The following is a 26,540-nucleotide window of genomic DNA, read 5'->3' on the forward strand; positions in this document are numbered from 1 at the left end:
ACACGCACACGCACACGCGCGCACACACACACACACACACACACACACACACACACACACACACACACACACACACACACACACTACATGGTCAAAACAACAGCAGACTGTTACAGCTGGTAACTACACTAAAAAAAAACAAGTCATAGGAACTCAATTAATTTGTGTGCAGGATTTCCATCCAATACATACTGTATGTGTAGACCTAACTCAATCCAAGAACATCCATGAAATAGGATTAGGAAAAATAAATCTTATTGCACACTTCTCCTAGGAACTCTGTGACCTCTCGTGAACTCTGTGGCCTCTCCTTGACTCATAACTGAGGCGGGAGGGTGGGGGCTCAAAGTGTGCATTCCTTCACACCTGTGTCCTGGTCCAGTTACTCTGTGCAGGCTTGACCTTTCTGATATATGATGTATTAAAGCTTCTCTTCCTCCAAGAAGCTTTGTCAGACCTTCCTGCTGCTCTCAGGGAGAAAAAAATGCTCCCTTTCCAGCTGAATTGTGTCATAAACTCCTGGTTGTAACATTGGCTCGTGTTCAGTGATTTTTGTATTATTTATGATTTTCCTATATGTTAGTCTGTATTAAGTACACAAACCCGCTTAAGATACATACAATTCCTCACAAGAACATTATCCTCTAATTTCCACCACACATGCATACTTGAATGGCTAGTGCAACACAACGCTTGATGAATGAGGGCCACTGCCAAAGCTTGTAATGCTATGTGGTGTCTGATCAGCTCAGCACTGTGTATGTGTCATCATGCAGTTACAGTAAGACTGTTCACGTATACAGCCTTTACAGTAAATAAATAGGCTCCAATCTGTCCCCTGCTTTCAGCAGTCCTTCTTAGTTTGAGCTTCTCCTAGCTTCATTGACCTGATGGATTGAGCAAACAGTCCAAGCTGTGATCTGTCAAAGTTCAGCCACTGCGATGGTCGTCTGTACCTATGAAAGCAGTGACATAGAGGTACTGTTTATGAAAAGAGTCAATATTTGAAATGGAGTAAAGAGTAGATTGCTTCTCACCTTCTGGCCTGTGCTCCACTGTGAGAAACACTCTCTGTCCTGGAGGAGGTACCGGATGCTCCAAACAGTTTGGCCCAGCGCAGGCCACCCTGACATGGACTCTCAGCCTGGACGCGAGCGGGTGCACCCTGTGCCTCATTGTCCTCCTCTGGCCCGTTCTCTTCTTGCCTGCCGTCCATACTTATTTGAGACCAAGTATCTTCATAATTCTGCCTACAGTCCTCTCCTTCAACCACACCGTCCATAGGCTCCTTCGGCCACCACCCGGGAATATGAGCCAACGATGGGCTCCTGTCGGCCCGCACCCCTCCTCGATCCGACCCGACACCACTGTAGGAACCGAGAGACGCTTGGTGATGCCGGCCTGTCTGGTGGGAAGTCTTAGTCTGCTGACTGCAGGCACTTCTGTCCACCTTTTTGTCAGCCTGCAGAAGAGGCCAGCTGGTCACCAGGAGGGCCGAGCACGGCGGAGGAGGAGGAACTCCCTGCTCCTCGGAGCACAGCTGTCGGTTAGGTAACAGTCGGGGCTCCAGGAGCAAGTTGAGGTCAAAGGGCAACACGGAGAGCGGCTGCAGCAGAAGTAGCAGCTCTTGAAAAAGGGGCTGACACCGACCCAGTGACATGGACAGGAAGCCCCAAGAATGGTAGTGTGCGGACACCACATCTGTGGAGACGGTAACAAGATGCAATGACATGCAATAATAATCTGCTGCTGAGCTTTACGCTAACGTGGGAATGCTAACACAGTCATATTGATAATATGTTCACATGCCTCAAGGTCCTTTTTTCTCAGACCTCTCAGCAGTTGATGACCACTGAGATAATACTTTTCTTTGTCAAATTAACTGGCTAGTGTTAAGCGTTTAAGCGTGTTCATCTCATTAATGTCCTTCTAATAGTTAGTAGACATTTTGCCATGCAGCTAGTACAGTAAATTGACTGTGCGCTCACCTTTTAGACTCTGAAGGTGACTGAGCCAGAATTCCAAAGCTCTCAAGCTGAATGATAGAAGAAAACAATACAAGATGAATGATTGCACGTGCAGTCATTTCAGCTTTGGTCATTTCAGTACTCACTTAAGCAGGCCCATAATGAAGGCCCTCAGTCTCATGCAATGGCTGGTGAGCTGGGGATATTGTCTAATTTTGGAGACCAGGCTGTGAAGGACCTTGGTGGAGGGACCTGTTGCAGACGGGGACAAAAAATACTCAAGTGTCACAAACAATGCTGCTCCACCTGTACATCGAGCCACGACATGAGTGACGCTCCCTTTGAAACACGATCACTGTAGTCACATTTACCGAGCCTAGTGGAGACCTCCACCACACTCCAGCAGTTGTTGCGTCGCTGCCCGATGACGAGGTCCAGTTTGTGATCCCTGAGGCCGTCCTCTAAAATGTTCTGTATCGCTGGACACAGATGTTCCAGAACAAGACCGGCTATCGTGGGGCTGCGAGAGCTGTTACCCAGACGCATCTGTGGCAGAAGGAACAAATGATATTGTATTTTTCCTGCTGACACTCCGGTCCTAAAATGTATCTGTGCTTTTCCAGTGTGATACATATTTCAAGCTGCTGTAGCTGCCCCACATGCATACCTTTTCTTCAGGGTTTCTGCTGCTGCCGAAATGAGCCATGATCAAGTCCACCGCCCTGCTCACAGACCTCAGCAACCCTGGGGGAAATTGGACGAGAGGTTTGAAAAGTTGAAGTAGTCAATGCTTCATACATTCAAACGTTACATTATGAATCCCAATCATATGGCATTTTAGTGAGCTATTTTGATCAAATAGGGGAATTTAGCTAATCTAATTTCTTTACAAAACAAAGTGATTTCTTGATTTTTTTTCTCTAGTCCATTCATTTCCCTTCTTCTCTCCATCTTGTAATCTCCAGAAGATTCTTTAAACATGTTGATTTGTATTGCAGGTGGGTTGAGATCATTTTTTCTGAGATGAACAAAACTCGCACAATAAGACTTTCACGTCGCTAACTGGGTCAGTGCCCAGAAATATGAGATTCATTTAAGGGTTCATTGTCATATTGCAGGAATTAAAATGTAAATGTAAACGCAAGATGAAGGACACCATTTTAGCAGCAGTCCTCATTGACTTGCTTTCCCCTGCCTGCCTTTCTTCATCCCATACTGGCTGGCCTCGGCAAATGCCACGGTGAATTCGTCATGCACTGATGCTGCCTCCAATGCTGCACCACACTGAGGGTTTCGCCACAATCTCTGCATCGCCAATTATCCATCCCAAAAGGCTCACGTATGTCAAAATAAATTTGCACCCGGTGACCCAAAGAAATGATGAGGTGTGTTCATAAATCTTTAACACTGTTTTTACTGCATGATTCTCCCTCTCTGATCTTCTCTCGGAGCTTGCAGTCGTGCACACATAGGCTACTGAGCAGGAGGCTCAGCCAATCCCGTGCAGGGAGAGTTAAAAATAGGTCATGTTTGAGAGGAATCCCCTCCAGGGTATTGAAGGCACTGCTACAGCACAGGAGGTTTTTATTGCTGCTCTTTACAGCTCATGACTGGATCGACAATCCAATCAAGGAGGGATTCACTCATTGCTGTTACTAGGACACACTTTTATTACTCCATTCAGATTTCAAAGTAAGCCATGTACCGTATCACATGTTATACACAAACAGGAGGTGGTCATCCATTGGCCTCACCTCTCCTCTGAAGATGGCTGATAGACATCGACTCGTAAGATGTATCCGGCGAGAGGCAGAACTCTGCGGGCGGCCTGTCACTCAGGATCAGAGACTCAGTGTGTTGACTCTGACTCGGCTTCCCACCGACTCCAGCAGAGTCCGAGATTTGCAGCCCAGACGCAGCCAAGGAGAGCAGGCCGCTCAAAGAGGACAGGGGAGCTACCGAGGAGAGGGCAGCTGTAAAACTACCGGGGAAAAAGCCAGAGTAAGCCGCCGGTGCTGGTTGCTGGGTGGTGGTGGTGGTGGTGGTGGGAGGAGAGAGGCACACCTGCAGGTTTGGGTGACGGGTGTCTGTGGTTAAGAGTAAAGTAGGTGGTGTGTTAGTGTGAGAGAAGATTGGATCACAGGAGTTGTAGGTCTGGTGCTGATTGGGACTTATGGCCTCTGTGTTGGCATGGCCGTCTTCAGGGGTAAGGTTGATAAGAGTCTGGTTAACAAGGTTTGTCCGATTTGGTGTCGAAAAGCGATTAAAACAAGTATTTTCCGTTACGCCTGGGTACGGGCTTTCATCTTGAACCAGTATTGGCTTTGGGCTGCTGTACGCCGGATCCGGGATGATTTGTGATGCACACGGACTCGGGCGTCCTCGGCCTCTGCTGAACTGGCCCCACATGCGTCCGCGGCTGGCCGACCACTCTGGACTCGGCGTGCAGGTGGAGCAGGTGTCGGAGCTGGAAGGAGCCTCCAGAAGGACGGGGAAGCGGTCGGACGTCGCGGACAGCTGGAGATTAGAGAAGCACTGGCTGCGTTTGACGTTGAACTTGTGGCCCGCGTGGGAGCTGCCGGCGTTGCTGCCCTTCTGATTCACATACTGCTCCAGAAGGCAGCCGAGGTGCTGGCTCTGGGGTCTGCCCGCGGGGGGCAACACAAAGGGCTGGATGGGCAGCGAGGTTGGTCTCTGGGCCTTACTGTAGCGCACCACTGCATTTTCCAGCCAACACGCTCCTGAGGGGGATGAATAAAGGAAATAGTTGAAACCGATGTTAAATTCAATAAATACAGTTTTCTTTGTTGCATATCTTTGCATATTGTTCTCTTTCATTTACATAAGTAAGAAGCTAAGTAACAAAACCCTCTTTGACGTACCCTTCACAGAGGCATCGGTGTCACAGGGCTCCTGGTGCTGATTCACAGACGGCTGTGTGGACGCTGCGCTGGTGCCTTGACCCTTACAGCTGTGTGGGCCACACCTGCTGGGACACAGCGAACAGGGCGTGTGGGAGAGCTCTTGGAGGCTGTCTGCATGTTCCTTCTTGCCGGGGGTTTTCTCAGTGGGGGCAGCTTGATAATCGTAGGTCTGACACTGCAACCAGTCAAACCCGGCGCTAAATTGCGTGGGGGGGAACCTCCTTTCCTTTGGATGATTCTCCTCCTGATGGTGAAGTGGAAAAGTTGGTTTAAACAAAAGAAAATGACAAATTATACAGTATAGAATCAGTATAGAATATTTTATTAAATTTTGTCATTTTTTCATTCTACTGTTGCAACATTGTTTGAAGCAATGCATCTACAAAATCTACAAAACAAAACACTGCCTACTTTCTGATTAAATGCTTTTTTCACTAACATTTAAATTGATTAAATTATATATTGCCAAAAAAGTAGGATCATTTAATCTAAACATTTTTGTAAACAAATTCAAAACTATTACATTTGGAGGTAAATGGTTCTCATTTAACAGTTGCAACTTTATTGTTATTTAAATAGCATGTCCACATCCACTAGGAGAAGAACTGTTTTATTGTGACATTACCTTTTGTAATCTTTTGTCTTGTCCTTCTTTCTTATGATCAGCAAAGAGCTGCTCAGGGGGAGGGAAGGAGCTACTTCTGATCTGACCCCCGGTGCAGCTGGTGAGGCTGGACCAGGCTGGACTGGGCGACTGGGAGGACAGGTCACAAGTCACAAGCTTGTAGTACTTCTGGTTGGTCTCCATGGCCAGTGTGGCCTGGCTTTGGAGACAAGCGGCAAGGTCTGACACCTCCAGCGAGGAGAGACCCGGGGGCGGCGGCTCCAGAGAATAAAGATTGCAGTTAGAGTCGAGTCCCTGCGGAGACCAGCTGGAGGAAGGAGGCGTCATGTCAACCTCCTCATTAGAGGGAGCGTTAAGTGCCTTGTCATCGTGTGGGACGTTCTCAGCTGGAGTCTGAGGAACGGGTTGAAGGTTGAGGAACACGGATCCCTCGGATGACTGATAGGGTTGAGCTGCCGGGCCGCTGAGGTCATTAGGCGTGGCGGGGTTGTTGCTCCTGCTATAAATAGTGCAGAAATTAACCAAGACGCCATCGGAGCTGTTGCAGGACGAGTCGCTGACATACTCGCTGAGACTGTTGGAGAACAGCTCCGGGGAACATTTGTGCCTCCTGTGGATGCAGCAGGACTTGTTGTCCTTCACGCTCTCCGAGGCCTGCTCTCCGTAAGCCATCCCCGTGATGGCCGATGTGCTCACGTGGAAGCACCGGCATTCGGTCCGCAGCGAGTCCAGCAAGTCCGGCTGACTAGAGAGCCAATCTTGGTCACTCTCCGAACCCAAGATGGTGTCTTCATTGTCCCACTCACCGTCCATGTCTCTGTTGGACATTGCAGGATTTCTGGCACCATTCTTTAGTGGCCAGTTGGAATTCCCATGCAAGACGAAAGATGAGTCCTCTCGATATCTGTGTAGATTATCTCCGTCACTGTCTTCGTCTTCCTGGTCCTCGTCTACCTCCGCACTGGCGAGGAACGAGTTGTGTGACCGCAGACTGTCTCTAGCGCCGCAGCTTTCCGTCTTCAGATGGCAACTCTCGGTCTCTTCCGGTGATGAGGTGGAGTCGTACTTCCCGCTGCTGTCACTGCCCCCCTCGTCCTCCGCTCGGTCCTCGTTGAGACTACCGTAGCTGCTGGAGAAGGGTCTTCGGCCACCGGCGATGGAATGCTCCGGGCTGTGCGGGTCTCGCTCCGGGAGGGACACGGCGCGGGTCAGGCCCGCCGAGCACAGCCGGCCGGGTCGCTTGGCCGAACGGCACAAGGCTTTAAGTTGCCAGGTGGGGAGTCGCACCACAGGGTAGCGGCATGCTATCAGGGTGTCCCCCGAGAGACTCGGTGCTGCAATCATGCTGCTGGGACGGGCGGAACCACGGACACTGTCTCCATGCTCCTAATATTAAATCCTAAAGAAAAAGAGAATAGAATCTCTTATAAATAGGATGCATCTGCTATTAAGGTATTATCAGTAGTGCAGAAACACAGTCATTACAGACATGACACTGATGTGTGAACACGTAAAAAAAAATGAAACAATCAATAACTGCCACTGTTTAAAGTTTCGGTGTCAAGGGTGATGAAGAATGCATTGAATATGAGATTATACCAATGAAAACAAAAAAATGCGAGGAATCAAAATGACTTGGCACCTTTCCTTTTACGAATTTGCGAGTGGTAAAGAATTCATTATGGAATCAACAAAGAAGTATGACACGAAGTATGACACTTTGTGTAGGGCATTTTTGACGCTTCAATTATAATCTTAATACAGTTAAGCCTTTTGTAAGGCCGGCCCCAGAGTAGATACCATTGTGGACATATCTGAATTTGAGAAAAAATATTTTCAGTTTTGCCCAGTTAGCCCACGGAGACATGTTTTAATGTTTGTTGGAATGTCTACATACAAAGCGTTTGTGTTCATCTCCCGTTTCCTGATTCATGAACTCAATGCCACGTCTAGCTGTAATGCTCTGATAGGCTTAAAGCCTCAGGGACCTTGCTAAGCAGTGTGCATATTTGAATTTCATATTAAAAGCAACTCAGAGTAGAAATAGAAAAAGGAAAAACTGCAGGCCAGTGCTGTATGGGTCTGCTCCCCCTCTTTACGCCACTCGTCCTACAGTCAAAGTCCTACTGTGTTGTCTGCTTTTTGGCCCTCAGCCCAGGCTAACCTCCATAATTCAGTCAACCATTAACAAACTCCTCCTCTCTCTCCGCCTGGTCCAACCGCAGACTCTCAGTCACTCAGCTGCTCTGTAACTAGGGCAGCTGCACTGCAGAGATGCTCGTCTGGCACTGCTAAGATTAAACACACTTTCACATCAGTTTACTTTAATTCAATGCGCTACGTTGCTTTTCATTTCAGACGCAGCGTAATGATCATTGTCCCTTCTTAAAACACTCCACCATAATGACAATTGTTAAGTAGAGAGAAATGTGATTAACAAACCACATTAAACATTTAAAACACTGTTGACATTCACTTGCAAAATAAGTCTTAAGATACCAGTAATAATTAATGTTGCTAGGATACGCCCTCACACCATTTGCTGATATCTGCTGTCAGCCATGTTGCATAGTCTTTCTGCTATATTTTGAAATGAAAACAAAGTTACAAATCATGAAATTATTTAATTTAGCGGCAACATCCGCAATCTTAAAACATTGTTGTTGACTTTATGTCACCCATCGAGCAGCCATCGGTTCACAGTCGCCACATTGCTGGTCTACCGTCTGGCACAACGTGTGTGAACAAACAACATCTGTTGCAGACGAGATAATCCTCTTTATCATCACTTCTCCGCAGTAAACAACATCCATTCCATGGCAACAAATAGCAACTGCATTAAAATATGCTCACAGGCAGAAATCTCCATCTGATCAATATAGAAAACGGATGTGTCTTAGCTGTGGTCCAGGGGGAACCTCTCTTCGGCAAAAAGTAAGAAAAAAGAAAGAATACGAACGGTTTGTACTAAGATTCTGTTACAACACCAGAGCTTAATCTGGAAAACAAATATATTTCAAATACACTATTTCTAGTCTGTAGTCTATTTATGATCTAGTTAAATTACAATATTTTTAGTTTAAAATGAACTATTCATTAGGTTATGTTTTTATAGTGGCCCTTCCACATGAAAGCAGGAGGCAGCAGTAGGCCTTTATTCAAGGAGTTAGTGTCTTGTCCTTCAGCTATATGACGAAATATCCGACTGTCCCCCGTGCAAACATAGATTGTTGGCCGGAAAGATTATGTCTGTGGAGGGAGTCCTGCTCAACACTTTTGATGGAGTCATTTGAAATCAATACGCTGTAGTTTGCTTATTAAGAGGAACTTCTGGAACTGTTAATGTAGCCTACAGGAAAATGTAGCCTACAGGAACTGTTAACGTAGCCTACAGGAACTGTTAACGTAGCCTACAGGAACTGTCAAACGTAGCCTACAGGAACTGTTAATGTAGCCTTCAGGAACTGTTAATGTAGCCTACGGGAAAATGTACTCTACAGGAACTGTTAATGTAGCCTACGGGAACTGTCAAACGTAGCCTACAGGAACTGTTAACGTAGCCTACAGGAACTGTTAACGTAGCCTACAGGAACTGTCAAACGTAGCCTACAGGAACTGTTAATGTAGCCTACAGGAAAATGTACTCTACAGGAACTGTTAATGTAGCCTACAGGAACTGTTAATGTAGCCTACAGGAACTGTCAAACGTAGCCTACAGGAACTGTTAATGTAGTCTTCAGGAACTGTTAATGTACCCTACAGGAACTGTCAAACGTAGCCTACAGGAACTGTTAACGTAGTCTTCAGGAACTGTTAATGTAGCCTACAGGAAAATGTAGTCTACAGGAACTGTTAATGTAGCCTACAGGAACTGTTAACGTAGTCTTCAGGAACTGTTAACGTAGTCTTCAGGAACTGTTAATGTAGCCTACAGGAAAATGTAGTCTACAGGAACTGTTAATGTAGCCTACAGGAAAATGTAGTCTACAGGAACTGTTAATGTAGCCTACAGGAAAATGTAGTCTACAGGAACTGTTAATGTAGCCTACAGGAAAATGTAGTCTACAGGAACTGTTAATGTAGCCTACAGGAACTGTTAACATAGCCTACAGGAACTGTTAATGTAGCCTACAGGGGTAGTATAATTCTTGAGGGCGCGCACACTGAATTGGGATTTATACCACACAAGTAGGCCGCTGTGACTTGACTAACAATAACCCTGCAAAGCGGATACAACTCTTATTCGATCACAGGGCTGGAGGTCCACTAGCAGCTCCGTCCACTGGAGCACGCTGAGATGTTCGTGACTTACTAAACCAGGTCAAGACAGCCATCTCACATGAGGGATGGGACAGTAGCAAAGAGTCCCAGGTCCACTGTTGTTGTTGTAGTGCTTGAAAATAATTGTGAGGCTGATTATTATTATTATTATTATCAGCAATGTCTCTCTAATTTTGGGACATGATAACAGCTCTTATTGGTGTGTATTCATATGAGGAAAACTGTCAATAACATGCAGTTTGGATGTTAACTTTGCCCTACATCTGCAGAACAGAAACATACATCGTGGAAGAAGGAGCATGACAATGTGCATACATGTGCTGTTTTGTAATGAAAATGAAAGATTCAAAGTGGAACAACATGTTAGATGACATGAGATGCACGCTACAACAGAAACAGCCTCTCCCCGTTTCCCTCTTAAAAGGAAAGATTAAAATCAGCAGAGGCTAATAATTGACTTTAAGGCAAAGTGTCCATGAAGACACGCGCGCGTTCATTTGCGTCATCACCATCATCGTCTCCAAACATCTTTTGATATTGTTACCTACTTGATGACAGTTATCAATCCAAAGCGATGTTCTTCCTCTTCTTCCATGTGCTGTGGTAGAAATAAAAAAACACCCAGCCAAACAAATCTTTTTTTTTTTTTTTAACGCGAGAGGACTCGATGATGTCAAAGACGCATCAGAAAGCAGATCTTTTCATCTCTATTACCCGACATCCGTGATTAAAAAACATAAAAATCCAACGGCTTACCGGGGGGGACGTAGAACTACTTGAGAGCGTAACATGAAAGCGGTCCCACATTGAAGTCCAAACGGAGACAGCGGACCAGCACCGCTCAGCAGGAGACATTCCGTCACGCGCCTTTGACCAATGGGGAGGGAGAAGGATGCGCCACGCAAAGTAGCCAACACGCCGGCAGCTCAATAATAAAGACTCTATTTATTTTTTACATAATAACAATATATGGCTCACAATTAGTATGAATATATAGCTCAATATTTTACATATCTGGCGTGTCTATATGCATTTATTTAAATATATCATATCATGAAAGCCACATGTGATGTGTGTGTTGTGCGTGGAAATGTGTTGTAGTTTAAAATGACGAGTCACATTATGAGCTACTAAATGATATTGACTCATACCCTAAGTAAAAAAAAACCATTTATGATATTTAATCATGCCAAATTAACCCTATGCCCATTGTATTACACATTTTAATACATAAGCTGTATGCCTGATGTTGGGTTTAGTCATATAAAATCCCCTTATTATATCATGATAATAATAATAATGATATGAAATGATCTAATTTAATTATATTATCTAATTTTAGATAATCATCTACATTGAAACAATAATTTACAGTGCATGTTGAACTATTCAGTGCAACAGTTGTGTGAATGCCTAAACAACAGAGTCGAGGCAGAACGACATGGTTCAACTCTTACTAAAGCAATCACAGAATCTTACGTTACTATACTTACCGTTTGGTGGTTAACTACATTGGAGAAATAACAATTGGTCGAAGGTTTTAAACTGACCTGCCTTAGCCTGCCACCTGGTGGCGAAAATGAGAAGTCAGAGTTCAGATATTGATGTTCGATGTGTAACTTGTATTTTCTACCCTCGATGCTAGCAAATGAGTAATTTACTCAATCACTTCATAGTAAGACAATATTGGATTAAAAAGTCCGAAAAACCAACGTTAAAGAAAAAGAAAAAGGCACACTATGACCACTTGGAAATAGGTGGTGGGGACAAGGAACTTATAAATGATGTTGGCTGACACTAAAATAACAATCGAAATAAAGGGTTAAATAGTGGAGTCTGGGCTGTATGGTTCAAGCATTGTAAGAAAAATACATCATAAATTCTTGAGTTGCATAGAGTTTAATGGAGTTTTTTCCCTTAAATAAATTTCCAAAAGTATAAAAGCAATAAAAACAGTTTACAAACAAATTACATTTACTCTTCACTTTCTATATTTTGCTTTGAAGTTTCTCACCAATGTGATGGGCAAAACTGTGCTACGATAGCATTACCTAAGTCAAAAAAAGTTTATTTCATTAAGATGTCTGACAACTTTTGATATTTATATTACTTTGAGGTGTTCGACAGACACTTTTCCTGCAAATGAGAATGAAATCCATGCATCAGCACATTGTGGTACATGGCCTTGGCTGATTAAATGCAAAAATATAATAAGTGTTCCTCCACCTCCATCCCATTAACAAAGTAAAGGGATGCAAAAGGAAAATAAAAAAAATGTCTGTGCTCATTAAACAAAAATAAATTGGGAAAAGCAACCTCTTCGGAAAAAGTTCTGTATATTTGAATATCTACATTTTTTACAATATCAACAAATAATAATATGGAAATAACAAATAAACTCACAAACTTTGCATGAATATTTATATGTTTGTATTAAAACATTAGATACATTGTGTTTGGTGTCCTGCAAGTGTTTCAAATCCAAATTACAAAAATCAATATTGCCCTAGAGGGAGCCATTTGTTTGTTCATTATAAAAGGAGGATTCATAGCTTTGTTTTGCTGCATTGCAATGGTAGAACTTATGGCTTTAACCTAATGCACAGAGTCCAATCAATCAACAGGGTTCATTTTGAGCCTTGTTGCTTTGGTCCATAATGTAGAATACTGTAGCATCCTCTTCAAAAAGAGTTCCAGAAGGAGCAGACATTATTCCTGTAAAGATAAGGAGCAACTTTATAGCAGCGTCGTAACTTTGCTTCATCCACGCCATTCAAAATAAACACGGACCAAACTTTCATTTGCTCCACATATATTACTGCATCGAGTCTTTGAAAAAAACAACGCAGAGCAACATTAAGCCTATTTAACATGATCACCATTTCATAAAAGAACATATCTTGTTTCACATTGATGATGAAAAATTCTAACAAAATCAGTCCCCACAGTAATAAAAGAAAGGAATGTAAAACACGTTATTCTTCCATTTGTGAATTTAGACAGGAAATGTGTTTTTCTAAATGTGTGAAATGTCAGCTTAAGTCGGTTTCATCATGTGTGGGTGGCTCGGCTGTACCTGCAGTAGTTTGTGGCGCACTCACAGGTACTCCTGCAGCTGGCCCCCACGGGCTTCAGGCTGTTCCAACGCCACAGGAGGGACCGTTTGGTCCGCTGCACCAGACCGCTCCAGTCCTCAGGAACTGGCAGTGAATCGACCTGTTGAGGTAAATACCAGATCCTGGACTCAGAGGACTGGGACCACCCTCACGATTCAAGGTGATGAAATCAAATCCCTTTGACCCCTCCGATGGCCCGAATAAGATAAAGCAAAGTCTGAGGAAATTGCCAGTAACATGAGGGTTATTAACTTACCTGAATAACACAGGTCAGGGTCAGAAAAACTGAGAGAACAACGATCTTTTCCTGAAAAGTCTTCATGTTTGCAGATCAAGTCCAAGAGAAAGTGCAGCGGTTGAGGAGTGCAGCTGCTGGGTCATCCCGTCGCCACTTGTTTTAAAGGCTTTCAGCGGGTCGGGGAGGAGTTATCATCAGACAGATATGAAATATTCATTTGACATTTACTACTTTGGTGACTGAGGCTTGGCTGAGAAACTGACCTCAAGTCAGAGCCAGTAAAGCCAACTGGTACATAACAGTTTTATAATGCCAGTGGCCGTCTATCAGCAGGGAGTTCAAAGTATACTTCAACCCCGTAATCAGAGGCAATTCCACGTCGAAGGTATCTAACTGAAAGGTAACACGTGTCATGGACTGTAGAAATGTGGCTGAACAAAACACACCTTTAGACAATGTGAAGCACACCAGGTTTATTGAAGTTAAGCAAGCGGTAAGACAATGTGCAAATTGTTATATGTGACCTATTGAGAGTACAGGAACAGTTATTACACATGGATTTTACTACGTAAGATTAGTGTTGTAAACAAGGACCCAAACAAAATGAACACAAGGCGATCTGTCAGTGGTCAAATAGCAAATTACACTTTGTAAAAGCACTAGTTATGGACCAGAAAATCCTTTTTTATTTTCATCTTATCAGCTGTGACCTAATACAAAAAAAGATGTAATCTGAAACAAGTCTTAAAAAGTGCAGCATTTAAAAATAAAATTATAGAAAATCCAGAGTGATTAAAACGCCCTGTCACTAACATGAGACTGTTCTAACAAGGATCTTAGGATAATATCAGTAGTAAGATTCAAAATTATCACATTTATGGCAAAGTTTTAACAACCAATTAGGGAAAAGAAGATATTTTACTGTGCACCAAATAAATACTGTTTAATACTTTTGGATGTGATTCCAGAGGATTTCTATATTGTGGATCACTGGATTTCCACTGAAGGTAACACGGGTGTAAGGTTTAAAAAAAGGAAACTCAGAGGTAAAGGTTTAAGACAGTAATAAAAAATTATGCAGTTTTTTTTCACAAATGACAGCTTTTGCGGGAAATTAAAAACCTTGACGTGGGAAAAGAAAAAGAAAGGATCTTTATCATTTTTATCTTAGCTAATAAAACTGCTGTACAAATTTTCTTCTTGTTGTCATCAACAACCAACAACAAAACCAGACTGTTCTACACAACATGCAGGTCAGTCGTATAGACATGCATCGTATGTTCACACTCAGAAAGACTGATATTACACAAATATTGGTTATGGTTAATCACTAACACTTAACTTAAATTCCTGAAGGTGTGATCAGTTCAGAGCGTACTCCAAAGATCATTCAAATTAGATTTGGTGATCGATTTAATCCGCCCAATTCAAGTTGTTCATTTGTTTTTAACAATTTTCTTTTTTTAAATGCTTTTATTTCATGATCATTCCACTGGACTTGTAAGGAAGACATTATTCACATCTCTGTACCTAACCTTTTCACTTTGTTTCCTAAAATCGTTGAACCGCATAGAAAATCTGAATGTAAACCATTACTTGGGATTAATGATTTAAACGGAACAACACGTGAAATCTAATGCAAATATGGCAATGCTCTTTCATTTTACGTAGTGTTTGGTGCTATGACGACAGCAGCGGCTGCCGTTCAGCCGCCGAGCTCTGAAAAATAAAACCAGACACAAAAAGTATCAACTAAAGTTATTAAAAAACGTCTCTATTGGTTGACCTACTTTGCATACAGATATAACACATTCAATAGATAATAATACATATTAAAGAACATTGTCACTAGAACATCATCTTATGATAACAAATGTTTTATGGTCTTTTTCTACATGGCCACCAAAGCTAATATTATCTAATTTAATAGATTAGTTAATCCCGAGAACAATAGCTAATGAATTAACAACAATTTGGATAATTGGCTAACTGCGTCATTTTATCAAGCAGAAAGATGAAGTTTTCCTACGTTTTACATTTAACTTCAGTATCTTTGGGTTTTGTACCGTTAGTCAAACAAAACACTCCATCTCAAAATTCCCTGGACTAAAGAATGAATCCGTCAAAGAGAAACACAATCAACAGATTGATGGATAAGGAAAGCAATCGTTATCTGCAGCCACCCTGAGCTCACAGACCCCATCAATGCCCATCTCAAACACTCACCTCGGGGACCTTCTGTCGACACATCAGGAACATAAAGACTCCTCCCAGGATGATGCCTAGACCAATAAACATGAAGGGAATGTTCACCACCACGTTCTGCTGGACAATGACCTTGTGCAGCTTGGCCGCCGACGCGTCATCAATGAGGGCGCTCTGAGGGGGGTGAAAGGGGAGTGAGAAGGTTCACCACGACATGAAACACCGACAAACAAAGGTCCTAGTGGTAGTTAAACACCGTCTCATGTCATTGGTGACTGAAGCATTGCTGTTTTTGTACCTCGTTGAGATAAACCACAGGAAGCGTCACTGCCCTCACATTTCCTGTTTCACTGAAAGAAAGGAAAAAATAAAAATGTTTTGATGAATAAATGGCCAAGAGACATGCAGGTAACCTTTACTGCGCTACATTTCCAGGCCTACTGTTATGTATAGCATACGTTAAGTTTGTCCACATAAGGTTCCACAACATGTTCATCGGTTACATCTGAACTCGAGATCATATCAAGAATATTTATTCCTTCGGACGCACAACCAAGTAAGCCGCAACTGTCCAAAAGTCCACTCACATTGATGATGGTGGCATGATTGCTTTACTGTCATCGTATCGACAACCCTTCCTAGACTAAAACGGCTTCATTTCAGTCAACATGGGGACGGGAACGAGCAAATACCTGAAGCTGGGGATTTTCTCGATAAACACGTTGACCTGGAGCCGCTTTGCTGCTTGTAGGATGATTCCTGTTAGCTGCAAAAACAGAGGAACTTAACAGCACGGATACGTGTGCAGATTCACACACCCCCTCATTAGGGAAAGGGAGTGAAGTAAAGGACCCGTGCAGTAAGCACTGCATTGCTGCCAATGTGTCTCAGTAGTAGTTTTCTCATATTGATGAAGAGGGGGAAAAAAGCTCGATAACTGGAATCAAATCCTTACTTCCTAGTTGTGCGACGGTTTGACAGTGAACTCACTTACTTCACGTATTTAATTGATCTCATCTTGGAGCGTAATTGTCAAAATTGTTGTAGCAATATAAGTGTGTGTCCGAATAGAACCAGTCACCCAAAATACTGAAAAGTCAACATATAGATTTTGCACTAAGCTGTGTGATGCATCTCATAACAAACACTGCAGTAGAAGTCAATAACTGCAGCAGTTGGTTTTCACCTCATTTTTAAACATTCAAAGGACCAAAATGCACTAATTCTACGTACGAGGGTAAAACGCGTTGTGCTGCTGGAAGTCTGCTTCTCTTTATACATTTACCGCACACTCAATCCAATTATCACAGTACTACTCATGATAAGAGCGGTCATAGCTTATCTGTGGTGACAGCTCCGTCCCACGTCGGCTTTAATCTTTAACTACTGTTTACCACTTCTTCCTGAGCTAGTCACGGCACAGAGATAGTTCACCATCTAGTGGGGCACGTGAATGGAACATGATGGTAGTGTAAAGTAAAGAGTTTAATTAGAGGACTGCTTTTCATTTGAAGCTTTCTCATTTAACTCTTTTGAGAGACATCTTTCTAAACAATAGTTTTATACGTCTAGAAGTATGTTGTGGAAGCAATTTTTAAGTCCTACCGGATGGATGTCGATAATGGTCTGATGCTGCTCCTTCTGAGGCCTCATTCCAAAGACGTCCTGAACGTACTTCTCATCCGCCTGGTAGAAGTGTGGCGAAGACATTACGATGGGAGCTCCTACGCACACAAAACATTCAGTTAGACCACCAACGCTGAGCAGAGCAGATTCAGAGGAACAGCCGTCTAAAAGAGACGGAATGAACTGTAAATCAGCCTCTCACACAGAGCAGCTGCTTAATGCACTTCCTACCTTGTTTGCATGGGCTGACGTTCAGCACGCCGGAGCCCAGGCAGTTCCCAATGGGGACACAGAAGCCTGCGTTGGCCGGGTTCACGGTGTGATTGGCAAAAACCTCGCTGGGCGGACTGAAGCGATACGCAGGGACCCCCTTTACCGTCACGTCCTCCTCGTACAGAGCGTACAGAGACCTTGCAAACGGAGTCAGATGCTGGTTAGTCTTTCCAGGCACAAATAGGTTGTGCACAGATTTAAGTGCCACAAAGCAAAGGTAGGTAAATAAACAGGTTGTTAGCCAAACAAAATGAATGATAAAATACCCAATCAATGGTATCAAGCCAAGTTTCACGTTTCTAAATATTTGGGACAAAATGAAACCTAAGCCCATTTGATTTCCCGAAGAAATCCAAGAAAGAAATAAACATTGAATGAGTTTGGGGTCATGTGTGACTGGGACCCCTCACACAATGCCGGCCTACATTTGCACAGGTCTCTGATCTTTTAGTTGCATGGTCCTCGGTCGGCCTACTCACCTGCACAGGTCAGAGGAGAACATGTAGAGAGTCTCATTCTTGGCGATGACGGGATGGAAAGAGGCTCCATTGGTTCCATTGATCATATTGCACTCATCAGATGTCCACCAACTCAGTGTTCTGCATCCATGAACGCAAGAAACAATATTGTTGCTTTGTAGTCTTTTTTGAAAAAACATTTTGGAAACCCAGAACAAAGCATTTAACCATTTGTGTGTTCAAGCAAGCTGGGAAGTCCAGTATATTGCAACTGACTGACAGAAACAACAAAAGAGTCTCAAACAATTAGGCTTTAAAAGATAAAACGGTGATGAAAGAAAATCTCCAAGTGTAACAGAGGAGATTAAGATTGGTCTGGTTCTTCAACAAGAAAAGCGCTGATGAAAGACACACATGGAAAACCTTTGATGTCCTCAAACTGGGGGAGACAAGCATTGATCATAAGCCTTTGTGGTGATGATTTAATCACTTGTGTAAACCAACTCACGTCCATTTAAACTGCATGTTGTCAACGTTTCTCACTGATTGGATTTAATGACACACGGACAGTTCTCATTCTTTTACTGTCATTCTTTTTCGGCTGCAGGGGAGTGTAGGCGGTTACCTGTCACCGTTCCACGTGTCCACTCTGGCAAAGTCCTTGTAGTTTTGCTGGCCAGTGAAGAAAACATATTGACCGTCGTTGGAAGCATTGTTCTGTAAAGAGAGGGGGGGCACAGCTGTTCAACAACCAGCTCTCAAGCAAGAAACTCGTTTAAGGATCTAAATATGCGTGCAATGATCTTGTACATCAGTAATGACCTTATAGAAGAGTCCGAATACATCATCCAAATCAGGCTTTAGGGTTTTGAGAGCTTTGAGCAGGGCGTCTTCGTATCCCCACAGCAGCTCTCCCACTGTGTGGGTGGAGAACAAGCCTTCGTCGGTGGACCTCATGTAGGAGGAGATCAGATTGGCCATAAGTGGCTGGTCCTTGAATTGCTCCATCACCGTCTAGCGGGAAAAAACAGGAAGACAATCTGTTGTGTAAAAATCTGAGAAGCAAAAGTTCCACAAAGGAGACTGTGCAATGGGATGAAGCCGTGTGGTAGTTCACATTGCAGTAGCACTACATTGCATATAATCAATCGCAGTAGGACAATAAATGATTAGATAGATAGATAGATGTTGAATGCTGAAGAGAACAGAATATGATTATTGGACAGAAGAGACAAGATATTTGTCGGACTATTGAAGTACACATTTGAGCAGTCTGGAATAAAAATCTCATGACGTAAACATTTAAAAATAATAACAGTTTAAACAATCTTATTATTCTTTTGTCGCCTCCAAAATAATCCCATAACATCCCCACAACTGCCCTGTTTGTATGTTATTACCAATCAAATAAATAAATAAAACTTTAGAGAATTATAATTCTCAATAATGTATTATCCATTGCTCACCATTGCAGGAATATTGACCGTCCTGATGAGTTCACTCTCCGGACCTCGGGACATGTTACGCTGAAATACGTACGTCTTCGTGTTGACAGCCGCGACTTTCGTGCCATTATCCTGGAAGTCCACTTGCTCCATGGGCCGATACTCTCTGTGCAGGAGAAGATAAATACTGGGTTAATGTTGAAAAAGGGAACTGGTGAAAGTCCCTTATTACAGTGCTCCAGCCCAATATTTTAAGACACGGAAATAAAAATGTGGAATAGTTAGCAAAGAATCTATACTTATTATACACAAAGTATCTGCAACTCAGACTAATCTTGAATAATTAGAAAGTTCTGCATTGAAAATCCTGTATCTGGCTGAAATGTTGCATTATGCAGGAAAGAGAGTTTTCATTCAAAGTAATTTACGTTCTTTTCAAGTATGATAGTTTGGAAGAGGGTATCTCTATTGCAACCATGTTTCCACCCACCGTGTGTTTATTTGAACAGATGAGTACAGAAGGGTGAAGAGATCTTTATCCTTTCCCTTACTCACCTGTAAGTATATGGACCGATCTCGAGCACAGCAGGCCTCTCCCCATCCAGCACCTCCAGTGGGTTGGTCAGATTAAAGAAGTAAAACTGCATGTAAATGGGTGCCGGTGGATCTTTCCAGGCCTCAAAAGCCTCAGTGCCATTCTTCAAAACGACTTCCTATGGGGGACAGAGGAGAGAATTACATTTACTGCAGGAGAAATGTGCAACATCAGACAAACAGTTTCCTGTGGAGGAAGCTCTTCTCACATCATATGACAATCCACAACTGGGTGAGCAGTCATGGTAACATTACACCATTTCATTCTGATTAGGTAGGCGAAAAATAAATTCCCATGACCGTGTATACAAGAGTTACCGTCCCATATTGATCACTGAAATAACATACAATCACCGGTTTAGAAACACTCATTAATACAGGTTCCCCGCACACACCACGCCCTAAACAGCTACGGAGGTTACGTTAGCCTTACGCTAGTTCACCACAACTAACGTTACATAGCAGTCAATGACAGAACCGGCAGAGGCTTAATGTCACAACATGTTTATGGAAACCGCTTTACTAAATGTAACGTTATTAGTGAAACATTCAACCTCGTCTCAACCTTTCTGACAACTGTTTCGATCTTGAAACTCTGTTGTTGACGTTTGCGGCGAAAGCGGAACCCACGAGGCTGTATTATTGTAACATGTAATTAGCGGCCCTCAAAATGTCTAACGTTACGTTATTTAGCGACAACTTAACGTTGACGTTGCTGTGAAGCTCGACCCAGAAAATGATGTTTACCTTTTCAACCAACGACTGGGTGAGAAGTGGAAACACGTTGGAGAGGACCAAAACAATGCCCGAGATCAGGAGAAGAATAGAAGAAACTCCGATGGTGTAAATCCAACATGATTTTAGCTGCATGGTGACGCAGCAAAGCCAAATCTAACGGCAGCAGCCCTCAATGACATAAGCTACTGCCTGTGTGGGAGTGCTGTTTTTGTTTTGATGCCCCGGGAACCTTCTCGGAAGATCAAAGAGAAAGTGCCACTTCCGGAATGAGAACTTCACTCTTCTCACTTCCGCTTTCGTCGACGGCTGAGCGAGCGGCCATGACGAATACACGGATTACTTTTTTGGTTTTGGAAATACCCGATCAACTCAATTTGTCTTTGAAAATGTTCAAATTCCCCAGTGTATTAAAATACATAACACAGTAGACAACCTGTTATTTCCCCTCATTAGCGGGAAGTTGATGGCCAAATGTACAAACAATATCTGTTTTGAATATTATACTCTTTGTTTTTAATCGCAAGACAATGACGTCATTACATCTCAGTATTATATAGGTAATTTTGACACATGCATTTTACATATACATATATTTATATATATGTGATCAATTCTTAAAGGCTTTTTGAAATATTCTTTGAATGTGTGGCTTGTGTGACACTTGTAACGTTCACTCTATTTACTCTACTTATTATTCACAATAAAGAGCAAGAATGTAGTAGATTTCCTCTCCACCAGGTGCCGCTGTCTTGATATCTACTAAAACTCAATGCCAGTGCTAACATCCTTGTTGGTCTATGAATTAGAATCATACCTGTTGAGTCAGAATATTGTATAAAGGTTTAGCAGACTGACTTTAGAGATAATTTCTGTTCCACTAATTTTTCTGTCTCTGATTATTTAGACAAATATTTTATAAATAGACAAACTTTTTAGACGAATTTTAAAGATTTAGTTGATAACCATTCAGCTAATACATGTAGATGTGCCAGTACACGCAGAATAGACCACCACAGATGATACTGAGGCTGACATGCTTTGAATACGTTTTCTAATCTTTTGCTATTTTGTTTATCCTACCTGACAGTCAGTGAGGTAGACCAGTCAGTATTATCCCTCTGATCAACTGCACAGCCATGCAGCCCAGACACGTCCTCACCTGCTTAAATAAGTTGCATTGCAATGTTGTTGCGACAGATCATCAACACGACTTTTAGCATTGGCAGTCTCTCAATAGTATTGAGATGATGCACGCGGATGTTACACGTAAGGACACACGTTATGTACAAGCTGCTACACACATACGCCATTTCAGATGTTTAAGACATTACAAAAACACACACACACACACACACACTTCGGTAAGCGGACAAAAAGTTACACCACTAATAGAGTGAGACGTATTTTATTATATTCCAATCTGCTGCACTCGAGCTGCGTGGGAAAGACCTTCCCCTTTAACCACAACGTGAATGGGGCACAATGGACGAAAGGGGAGTGACGTCACTTTCCTAGACCGGGTAACAGCTCTCGAGTCGAGTCCCGAGGAGCGGCGGGCGGTGAATGCATGCGGGCCGAGCCGGGCCAGTGTGTTCAGGGGCGCACTGTTTATTTAAAAAAAAAATTATACTCCTTTATGCATCCTCCCGTCTTTGAGATACCCCTCGTTGTTTCTTGTTTGTTTGTTTGTTGTGTTTTGGGCGCAAAAGCGGTCGTGTTTCGTGAGTTCCTTTGACGTGTGCAGCCTCTCGCGCGACTCTTAACCGGGGTAAGTGTGTGCAGGGATTTCCCATCATGTAACCCTTCTTCAAGTCTCACAACTGACTGTCCGTAAGAAACGTTTCACCATGTATTCCGTAGTTGACTTAAGTTTGCTGTCTAACAGTGAGACGGGACGTTTATTGGACACCTAGATATTGTTTACTTATTTTTAAAACTAGCTCTCGTGTGTTTTTCAGCCCATTTTACGCGGAAGGGCTGCTGTTATTTTACAGAACAAGATGATTTGCATGTGGCAGGCAAATGTATGTTAATCTCGTTGGCTTGACTGCTGCCAAGTGGAGCCGAGACAAGGCTGTCCTTAAAACGTACTAATAAAACCAAAGAACACTTCGGCATGCGAGTGCTTTCAAATCAGAACAACCCTCCCGAACCTCTGCTTTGTGTCTGCAAAATGCGTATGAATGCGTTCATTGTCTCGATATTAATCCACCGGGACCTGAGCGCAAAGTTTTTATTGCGAACAAGATGCTTGTTTTCTTGGTTTGAAATACAAGCAGACACATGGGGACCTGGGCATGATAACAATAATAATTAAGGGAGTGAGTAGACTAGTCTTGCCTGGAATGCTGTTTAAATATTTTGGGGAGTAAATCCCTTGAGTGGGTAATTTCATGCATGGAAAATGCTGAAATTGCCAGAGGCAGGCAAGGCACAAACATACAGTCAGGCACCAGGCATCCCCAAGGGTTTTGTGGTGATTTAAATCATCCTCGTAGGAAACAATACAGAGCCAGAAACCATTACCCCAAACAACGGTTTAAATTAAAATTGCCTGTGTCCCATTCCCCAAAATGACCCGTTCATTGGAAGGGGAATCGATGAACGTAACAGTGCTGCAGATCTTTGACAGATCAAATTTAGAGGGCTTTAATCTGGATATCCATTACGGCTCCAAACGGTTGATTCATAGAGGGTGTGGAGGTTCGCCACGGCAAATCTGTGCTGCACATATGCACCTCAAACCGACTGCAACTCTCGTGCACGTACGCCGCGGAAAATCCCGTAGTTTAGACGGCCAGGATCACAACATCGCGTGTGAAGCGGAGGCAAGCATCACTCGCGGTGAGTTTAAACATCTTGTCTTTTGTCTTCACAGCCTCCACTGAGAGATTGAGAGTGTGACTGCATGGACCGGACTGAACATGAAGAGCCTCAAAGCAAAGTTTAGAAAAACGGATGTAAGTACTCCTAACAGTTGTCCGTACAACCGTGTGTGCACACGTGAGAGTTCGCAACGTTGAGTCAGTGTCTGTGTATTTATGCCTTGAGCGGTTGCGGATGATTTATGGCCTTCAGCCCAGCGTCAGCAGCATCCCACTGCTTATTGATATTAAGGTATTTAAGAAAAATAAGGCTGGAAAAATCAAACAAATAGATTTCAATCATAATGTCCGTGTATTCCATTTAGGGCTTCCTACGTCCTCTTGTCAACAGAAAAAAAAAACGTGGGAGCTTTGAATGCGGGTGTCATGGGAACAGAGACTTTAACACCAACGTGTTTAGTCACGTCGGAAGGTGACCTCCACAGATACGCTGACTTGTCACTGCTCCTCGTGGAGGAGTTGATCCTGCGGACTGTGAATCACTCTTTAGGGAGGAACTCCCGTGCCTTGGTTCAGTCATTCATTCGGTCGCAGTCTGAGATACTCTCCGATCACAGGAAGTGTGGCGTCTCCACAGCGTCTGACTGGTCTGTCGTCATGGTGACCGCAAGGACACAGAGCCAAACGGCACACAGGAAGAAGCTGGAAGGGTTGGGTTGAATGAGGTGTGCGTTTTATGGGATGAGGCAGTTTCAGAAGTTGGTGAATGGTCCGAAGGATGCGTCGGAAAGGTGATACAGTTTCTACACAGCACTTTTCAGAGAGTTAAATTGACTCTGAGATTCAATTTAAACTCTAAGCTGGTGTTTAGATTGTCCCAATCTAGTCAGTGTTAAATCAACACTCAACAAAGTGTCAACAATTTAACTCAGGATAAGTGTCAAAATAAATCTGCTCAGTGTTGGAATACTACATCATTCAGCTGATGCTTTTATCAAAAGCAACTTATGTTGCATTTTTAACACATGGTGTTTACATTTCAGCCCAGGGAGCAATTCAGGGTTTGGTGTATTGCTCAGGGACACTTTGACATGGAACATGGGTAAACCAGGGTTCAAACCAACAACCCTGTGGTTCCTGGCGCACCGTCTTCAATCCTTGCGCCATATTACACGGAGTTAAGCCTGATGCCAAGAAGTGTGACACTGTACAGTTACAATTCAATCCACCTCTTTCGAACAATTGACTCTGTAAGAGTTGAAACTTTTTGCAGTGTGATTTCAACTCTGCACTTCAACACTTTTGCCCGACACCGGAATAAATGAACTCTAAGGATTTTGCTGTGTATAAAACTGAGAGTGTGTGGCAGGATGGCGAGCTCCCGTTAAATGTCATGCTCTGTCGAGGGAGAGAGAGAGATACGGTCCCGCGGAGGAAGAATTAGGTGGAGTACATCCGCGCTTTTACTCAAATTATAGCCCCAATGCACTGCGAGGCAAAACCAGTGCATGCATGTGTGGGGAGCGATTCCTCTGCTTTTGACGATATAATCATGAAGAACATTGAAATGTAGATATAAAGCTCTTTAGAAGGAACACGGAGGGGAAAAAAAAAAAATCAATAATTAATCCCAAATGTCTGATTTGAGTCTTTAACAACCTGCCATTTTTTACACTGATCTACAGCCTAATTGGTAAGTTATTGCAAATTCAGCCAGCTATGTGTAGTGGGGGGGGGGGAAGACAATAGTGTCCATTGTTCTAGAAAATGTTGAGTCCCAAATTGGGCAGCAGGGTCACAGCGGTTCCTCCTCGGTGCGCAGGGTGGACGGATCTTGTCCCACCTTTGTTTACCTGGTGTTCACCAGCAAAAGAAGGAGCTGTTGGTCCACCGAGAGCTGCGGGCTCTCTGGGATTCATGCAAAGCGCCCGCCGTCGTCGTCGCTCAAATAGCCGGCCGTAGGCGGCCTGAGAGATAAAGGGAAGAGAGCGGCGTGTTGCTTAGAAACGCCAGCGAAGGCCTCCGCGGTCATGAGTGTCTTTGCAGGACTCACACCCACACTCATTTTTAAGCATTGATAGAATCGGCGTCTAATGACTTTTTCGGTTCATCTATTCGTTTGAATGAATCCATGTTTATTTTGTATTTTGGCATTGATATGGTGCTGTTTTGGGGGAAAGGAAACAATTGAACCGTACCGGACATATACAAACACTTTGATTCATGCCCCAGCATCATGTAACACAAGCCTGTTCATTTTAACTATTCAAAAGCAAGTTTTGGACGATTTACTAGTTACATTCAAAGATGCACTGGGTAAAACCATGTCAGCACTAGTGGGCACATCATTAAAATGAACTATCATGTTTCACCGGACCAGCATGTTTATCCCCAGAGCCAATAATCATTCCATTGCTGTTTATAAAAACCCAGAACAACCATAATAGAAAGGAAATATTTCTCTGGTTCTATTTTAGGCTTTATGTTTCAGTGACTGATTTCTGAGGAATGCCCCCCCCCCACCCCTTAAACCCCAAATGGGCGGGTAATTAATTTCTTAACAAAATAACAGAAATAGCTTTACTATGAAGTAAAGGCATTTCCAGGTAATGTGTAATGGAATCTCTGGTTGAGTGTCAAATCTGTTTTAAATGCTTCCCTTTGGGGGTTGACCTCCAGGCCGCAGGAATCGAATGCACTGAATGTTCAGCATGAGCTCACTTCAGTTTCATACGGGCGGTAGGAGGACTAGTTGATAATAAAACCCTGACGATGTCATTTTTCTAATTCCTCAATGCATCGCAATTTAAAAAAAAAGATTCTGAATTTGCAAACAAAGAAATTGCAGAAATTATTATTAAAAAAACCTTTTGCCCTGATGCAGTCGCAGAGCCATGAATGATATCTTGGGGTGTGAATTAAGTCAATATACAGTCATGATGATAGTTACTCAGAGCGAGATAAAGCACACAGTATGTGCACACAGTATGTGTAGGCTTTATCTCACACATCCCACTCCAGATTGTGCGTAATACCGCGACTAATGAACGACTCCACTTCCCATTAACATATTTTTACACCTCACTTTCCATCATAGTTGGTAACTTTATTGCTTTTTTCCCCCTTCATCTAGATGCAATTAAAAAAAAAACAGTTGTTCTGGTTTCATAGGTTGTTGTTTTATTTCTTCTTTGAGCTTGTGTGTCCATGCTTTTTATCCCGTGT

At 43.1% G+C, this 26,540-nt stretch overlaps 4 protein-coding genes across 7 annotated transcripts in view; 1 reads left to right on the forward strand and 3 right to left on the reverse strand.

Moving 5' to 3' along the window:
* Window positions 1-27: 27 nt before the first annotated feature.
* LOC119226490 (AP-4 complex accessory subunit RUSC2) lies at window positions 28-10,655 on the reverse strand. Of its 2 annotated transcripts, XM_037484522.2 has the most exons (11): window positions 10,554-10,655; window positions 10,346-10,395; window positions 5,517-6,915; window positions 4,850-5,135; window positions 3,722-4,708; window positions 2,635-2,711; window positions 2,339-2,513; window positions 2,114-2,219; window positions 1,989-2,035; window positions 1,038-1,701; window positions 28-956 (listed from the first exon to the last, which is right to left on the reverse strand). In XM_037484522.2, the coding sequence occupies exons 3-11, from the start codon at window positions 6,858-6,860 to the stop codon at window positions 845-847; spliced, it is 3,798 nt and encodes a 1,265-aa protein (XP_037340419.2). In that variant the 5' UTR covers window positions 6,861-6,915; window positions 10,346-10,395; window positions 10,554-10,655; the 3' UTR covers window positions 28-844. The 2 variants fall into 2 exon arrangements, with proteins under 2 accessions (XP_037340419.2, XP_037340420.2); XM_037484523.2 differs by lacking the exon at window positions 10,346-10,395.
* A 1,371-nt stretch (window positions 10,656-12,026) lies between these two features.
* On the reverse strand, window positions 12,027-13,410 carry LOC119226582 (liver-expressed antimicrobial peptide 2). The gene is made up of 3 exons (XM_037484698.2): window positions 13,170-13,410; window positions 12,874-13,013; window positions 12,027-12,512 (listed from the first exon to the last, which is right to left on the reverse strand). Exons 1-3 carry the CDS (start codon window positions 13,233-13,235, stop codon window positions 12,479-12,481), a joined length of 240 nt encoding a protein of 79 aa, XP_037340595.1. The 5' UTR covers window positions 13,236-13,410; the 3' UTR covers window positions 12,027-12,478.
* Window positions 13,411-13,609: 199 nt separating this feature from the next.
* scarb2c (scavenger receptor class B, member 2c) lies at window positions 13,610-20,770 on the reverse strand. Its single transcript, XM_037484610.2, has 12 exons — window positions 20,500-20,770; window positions 19,714-19,871; window positions 19,180-19,324; window positions 18,536-18,727; window positions 18,339-18,430; window positions 17,735-17,854; window positions 17,214-17,392; window positions 16,962-17,080; window positions 16,049-16,122; window positions 15,655-15,706; window positions 15,378-15,530; window positions 13,610-14,870 (listed from the first exon to the last, which is right to left on the reverse strand). Exons 1-12 carry the CDS (start codon window positions 20,620-20,622, stop codon window positions 14,832-14,834), a joined length of 1,446 nt encoding a protein of 481 aa, XP_037340507.2. The 5' UTR covers window positions 20,623-20,770; the 3' UTR covers window positions 13,610-14,831.
* A 1,231-nt stretch (window positions 20,771-22,001) lies between these two features.
* rai14 (retinoic acid induced 14) overlaps window positions 22,002-26,540 on the forward strand; it is a 29,802-nt gene continuing 25,263 nt past the window's right edge. For 2 of the 3 annotated variants that reach the window (XM_037484539.2, XM_037484540.2), the window contains exons 1-2: window positions 22,003-22,258; window positions 23,369-23,450. In XM_037484539.2, coding sequence (XP_037340436.2) covers window positions 23,415-23,450 — 36 coding nt within the window. In that variant the 5' untranslated portion in view covers window positions 22,003-22,258; window positions 23,369-23,414. Of the gene's footprint in view, window positions 22,259-23,368; window positions 23,451-26,540 lie in introns of all 3 variants that reach the window. The other variant, XM_037484541.2, reaches the window with a different exon arrangement.

This window comes from Pungitius pungitius, chromosome 18 (assembly GCF_949316345.1).
Source record: "Pungitius pungitius chromosome 18, fPunPun2.1, whole genome shotgun sequence".
Taxonomy (NCBI): Eukaryota; Metazoa; Chordata; class Actinopteri; order Perciformes; family Gasterosteidae; genus Pungitius; species Pungitius pungitius.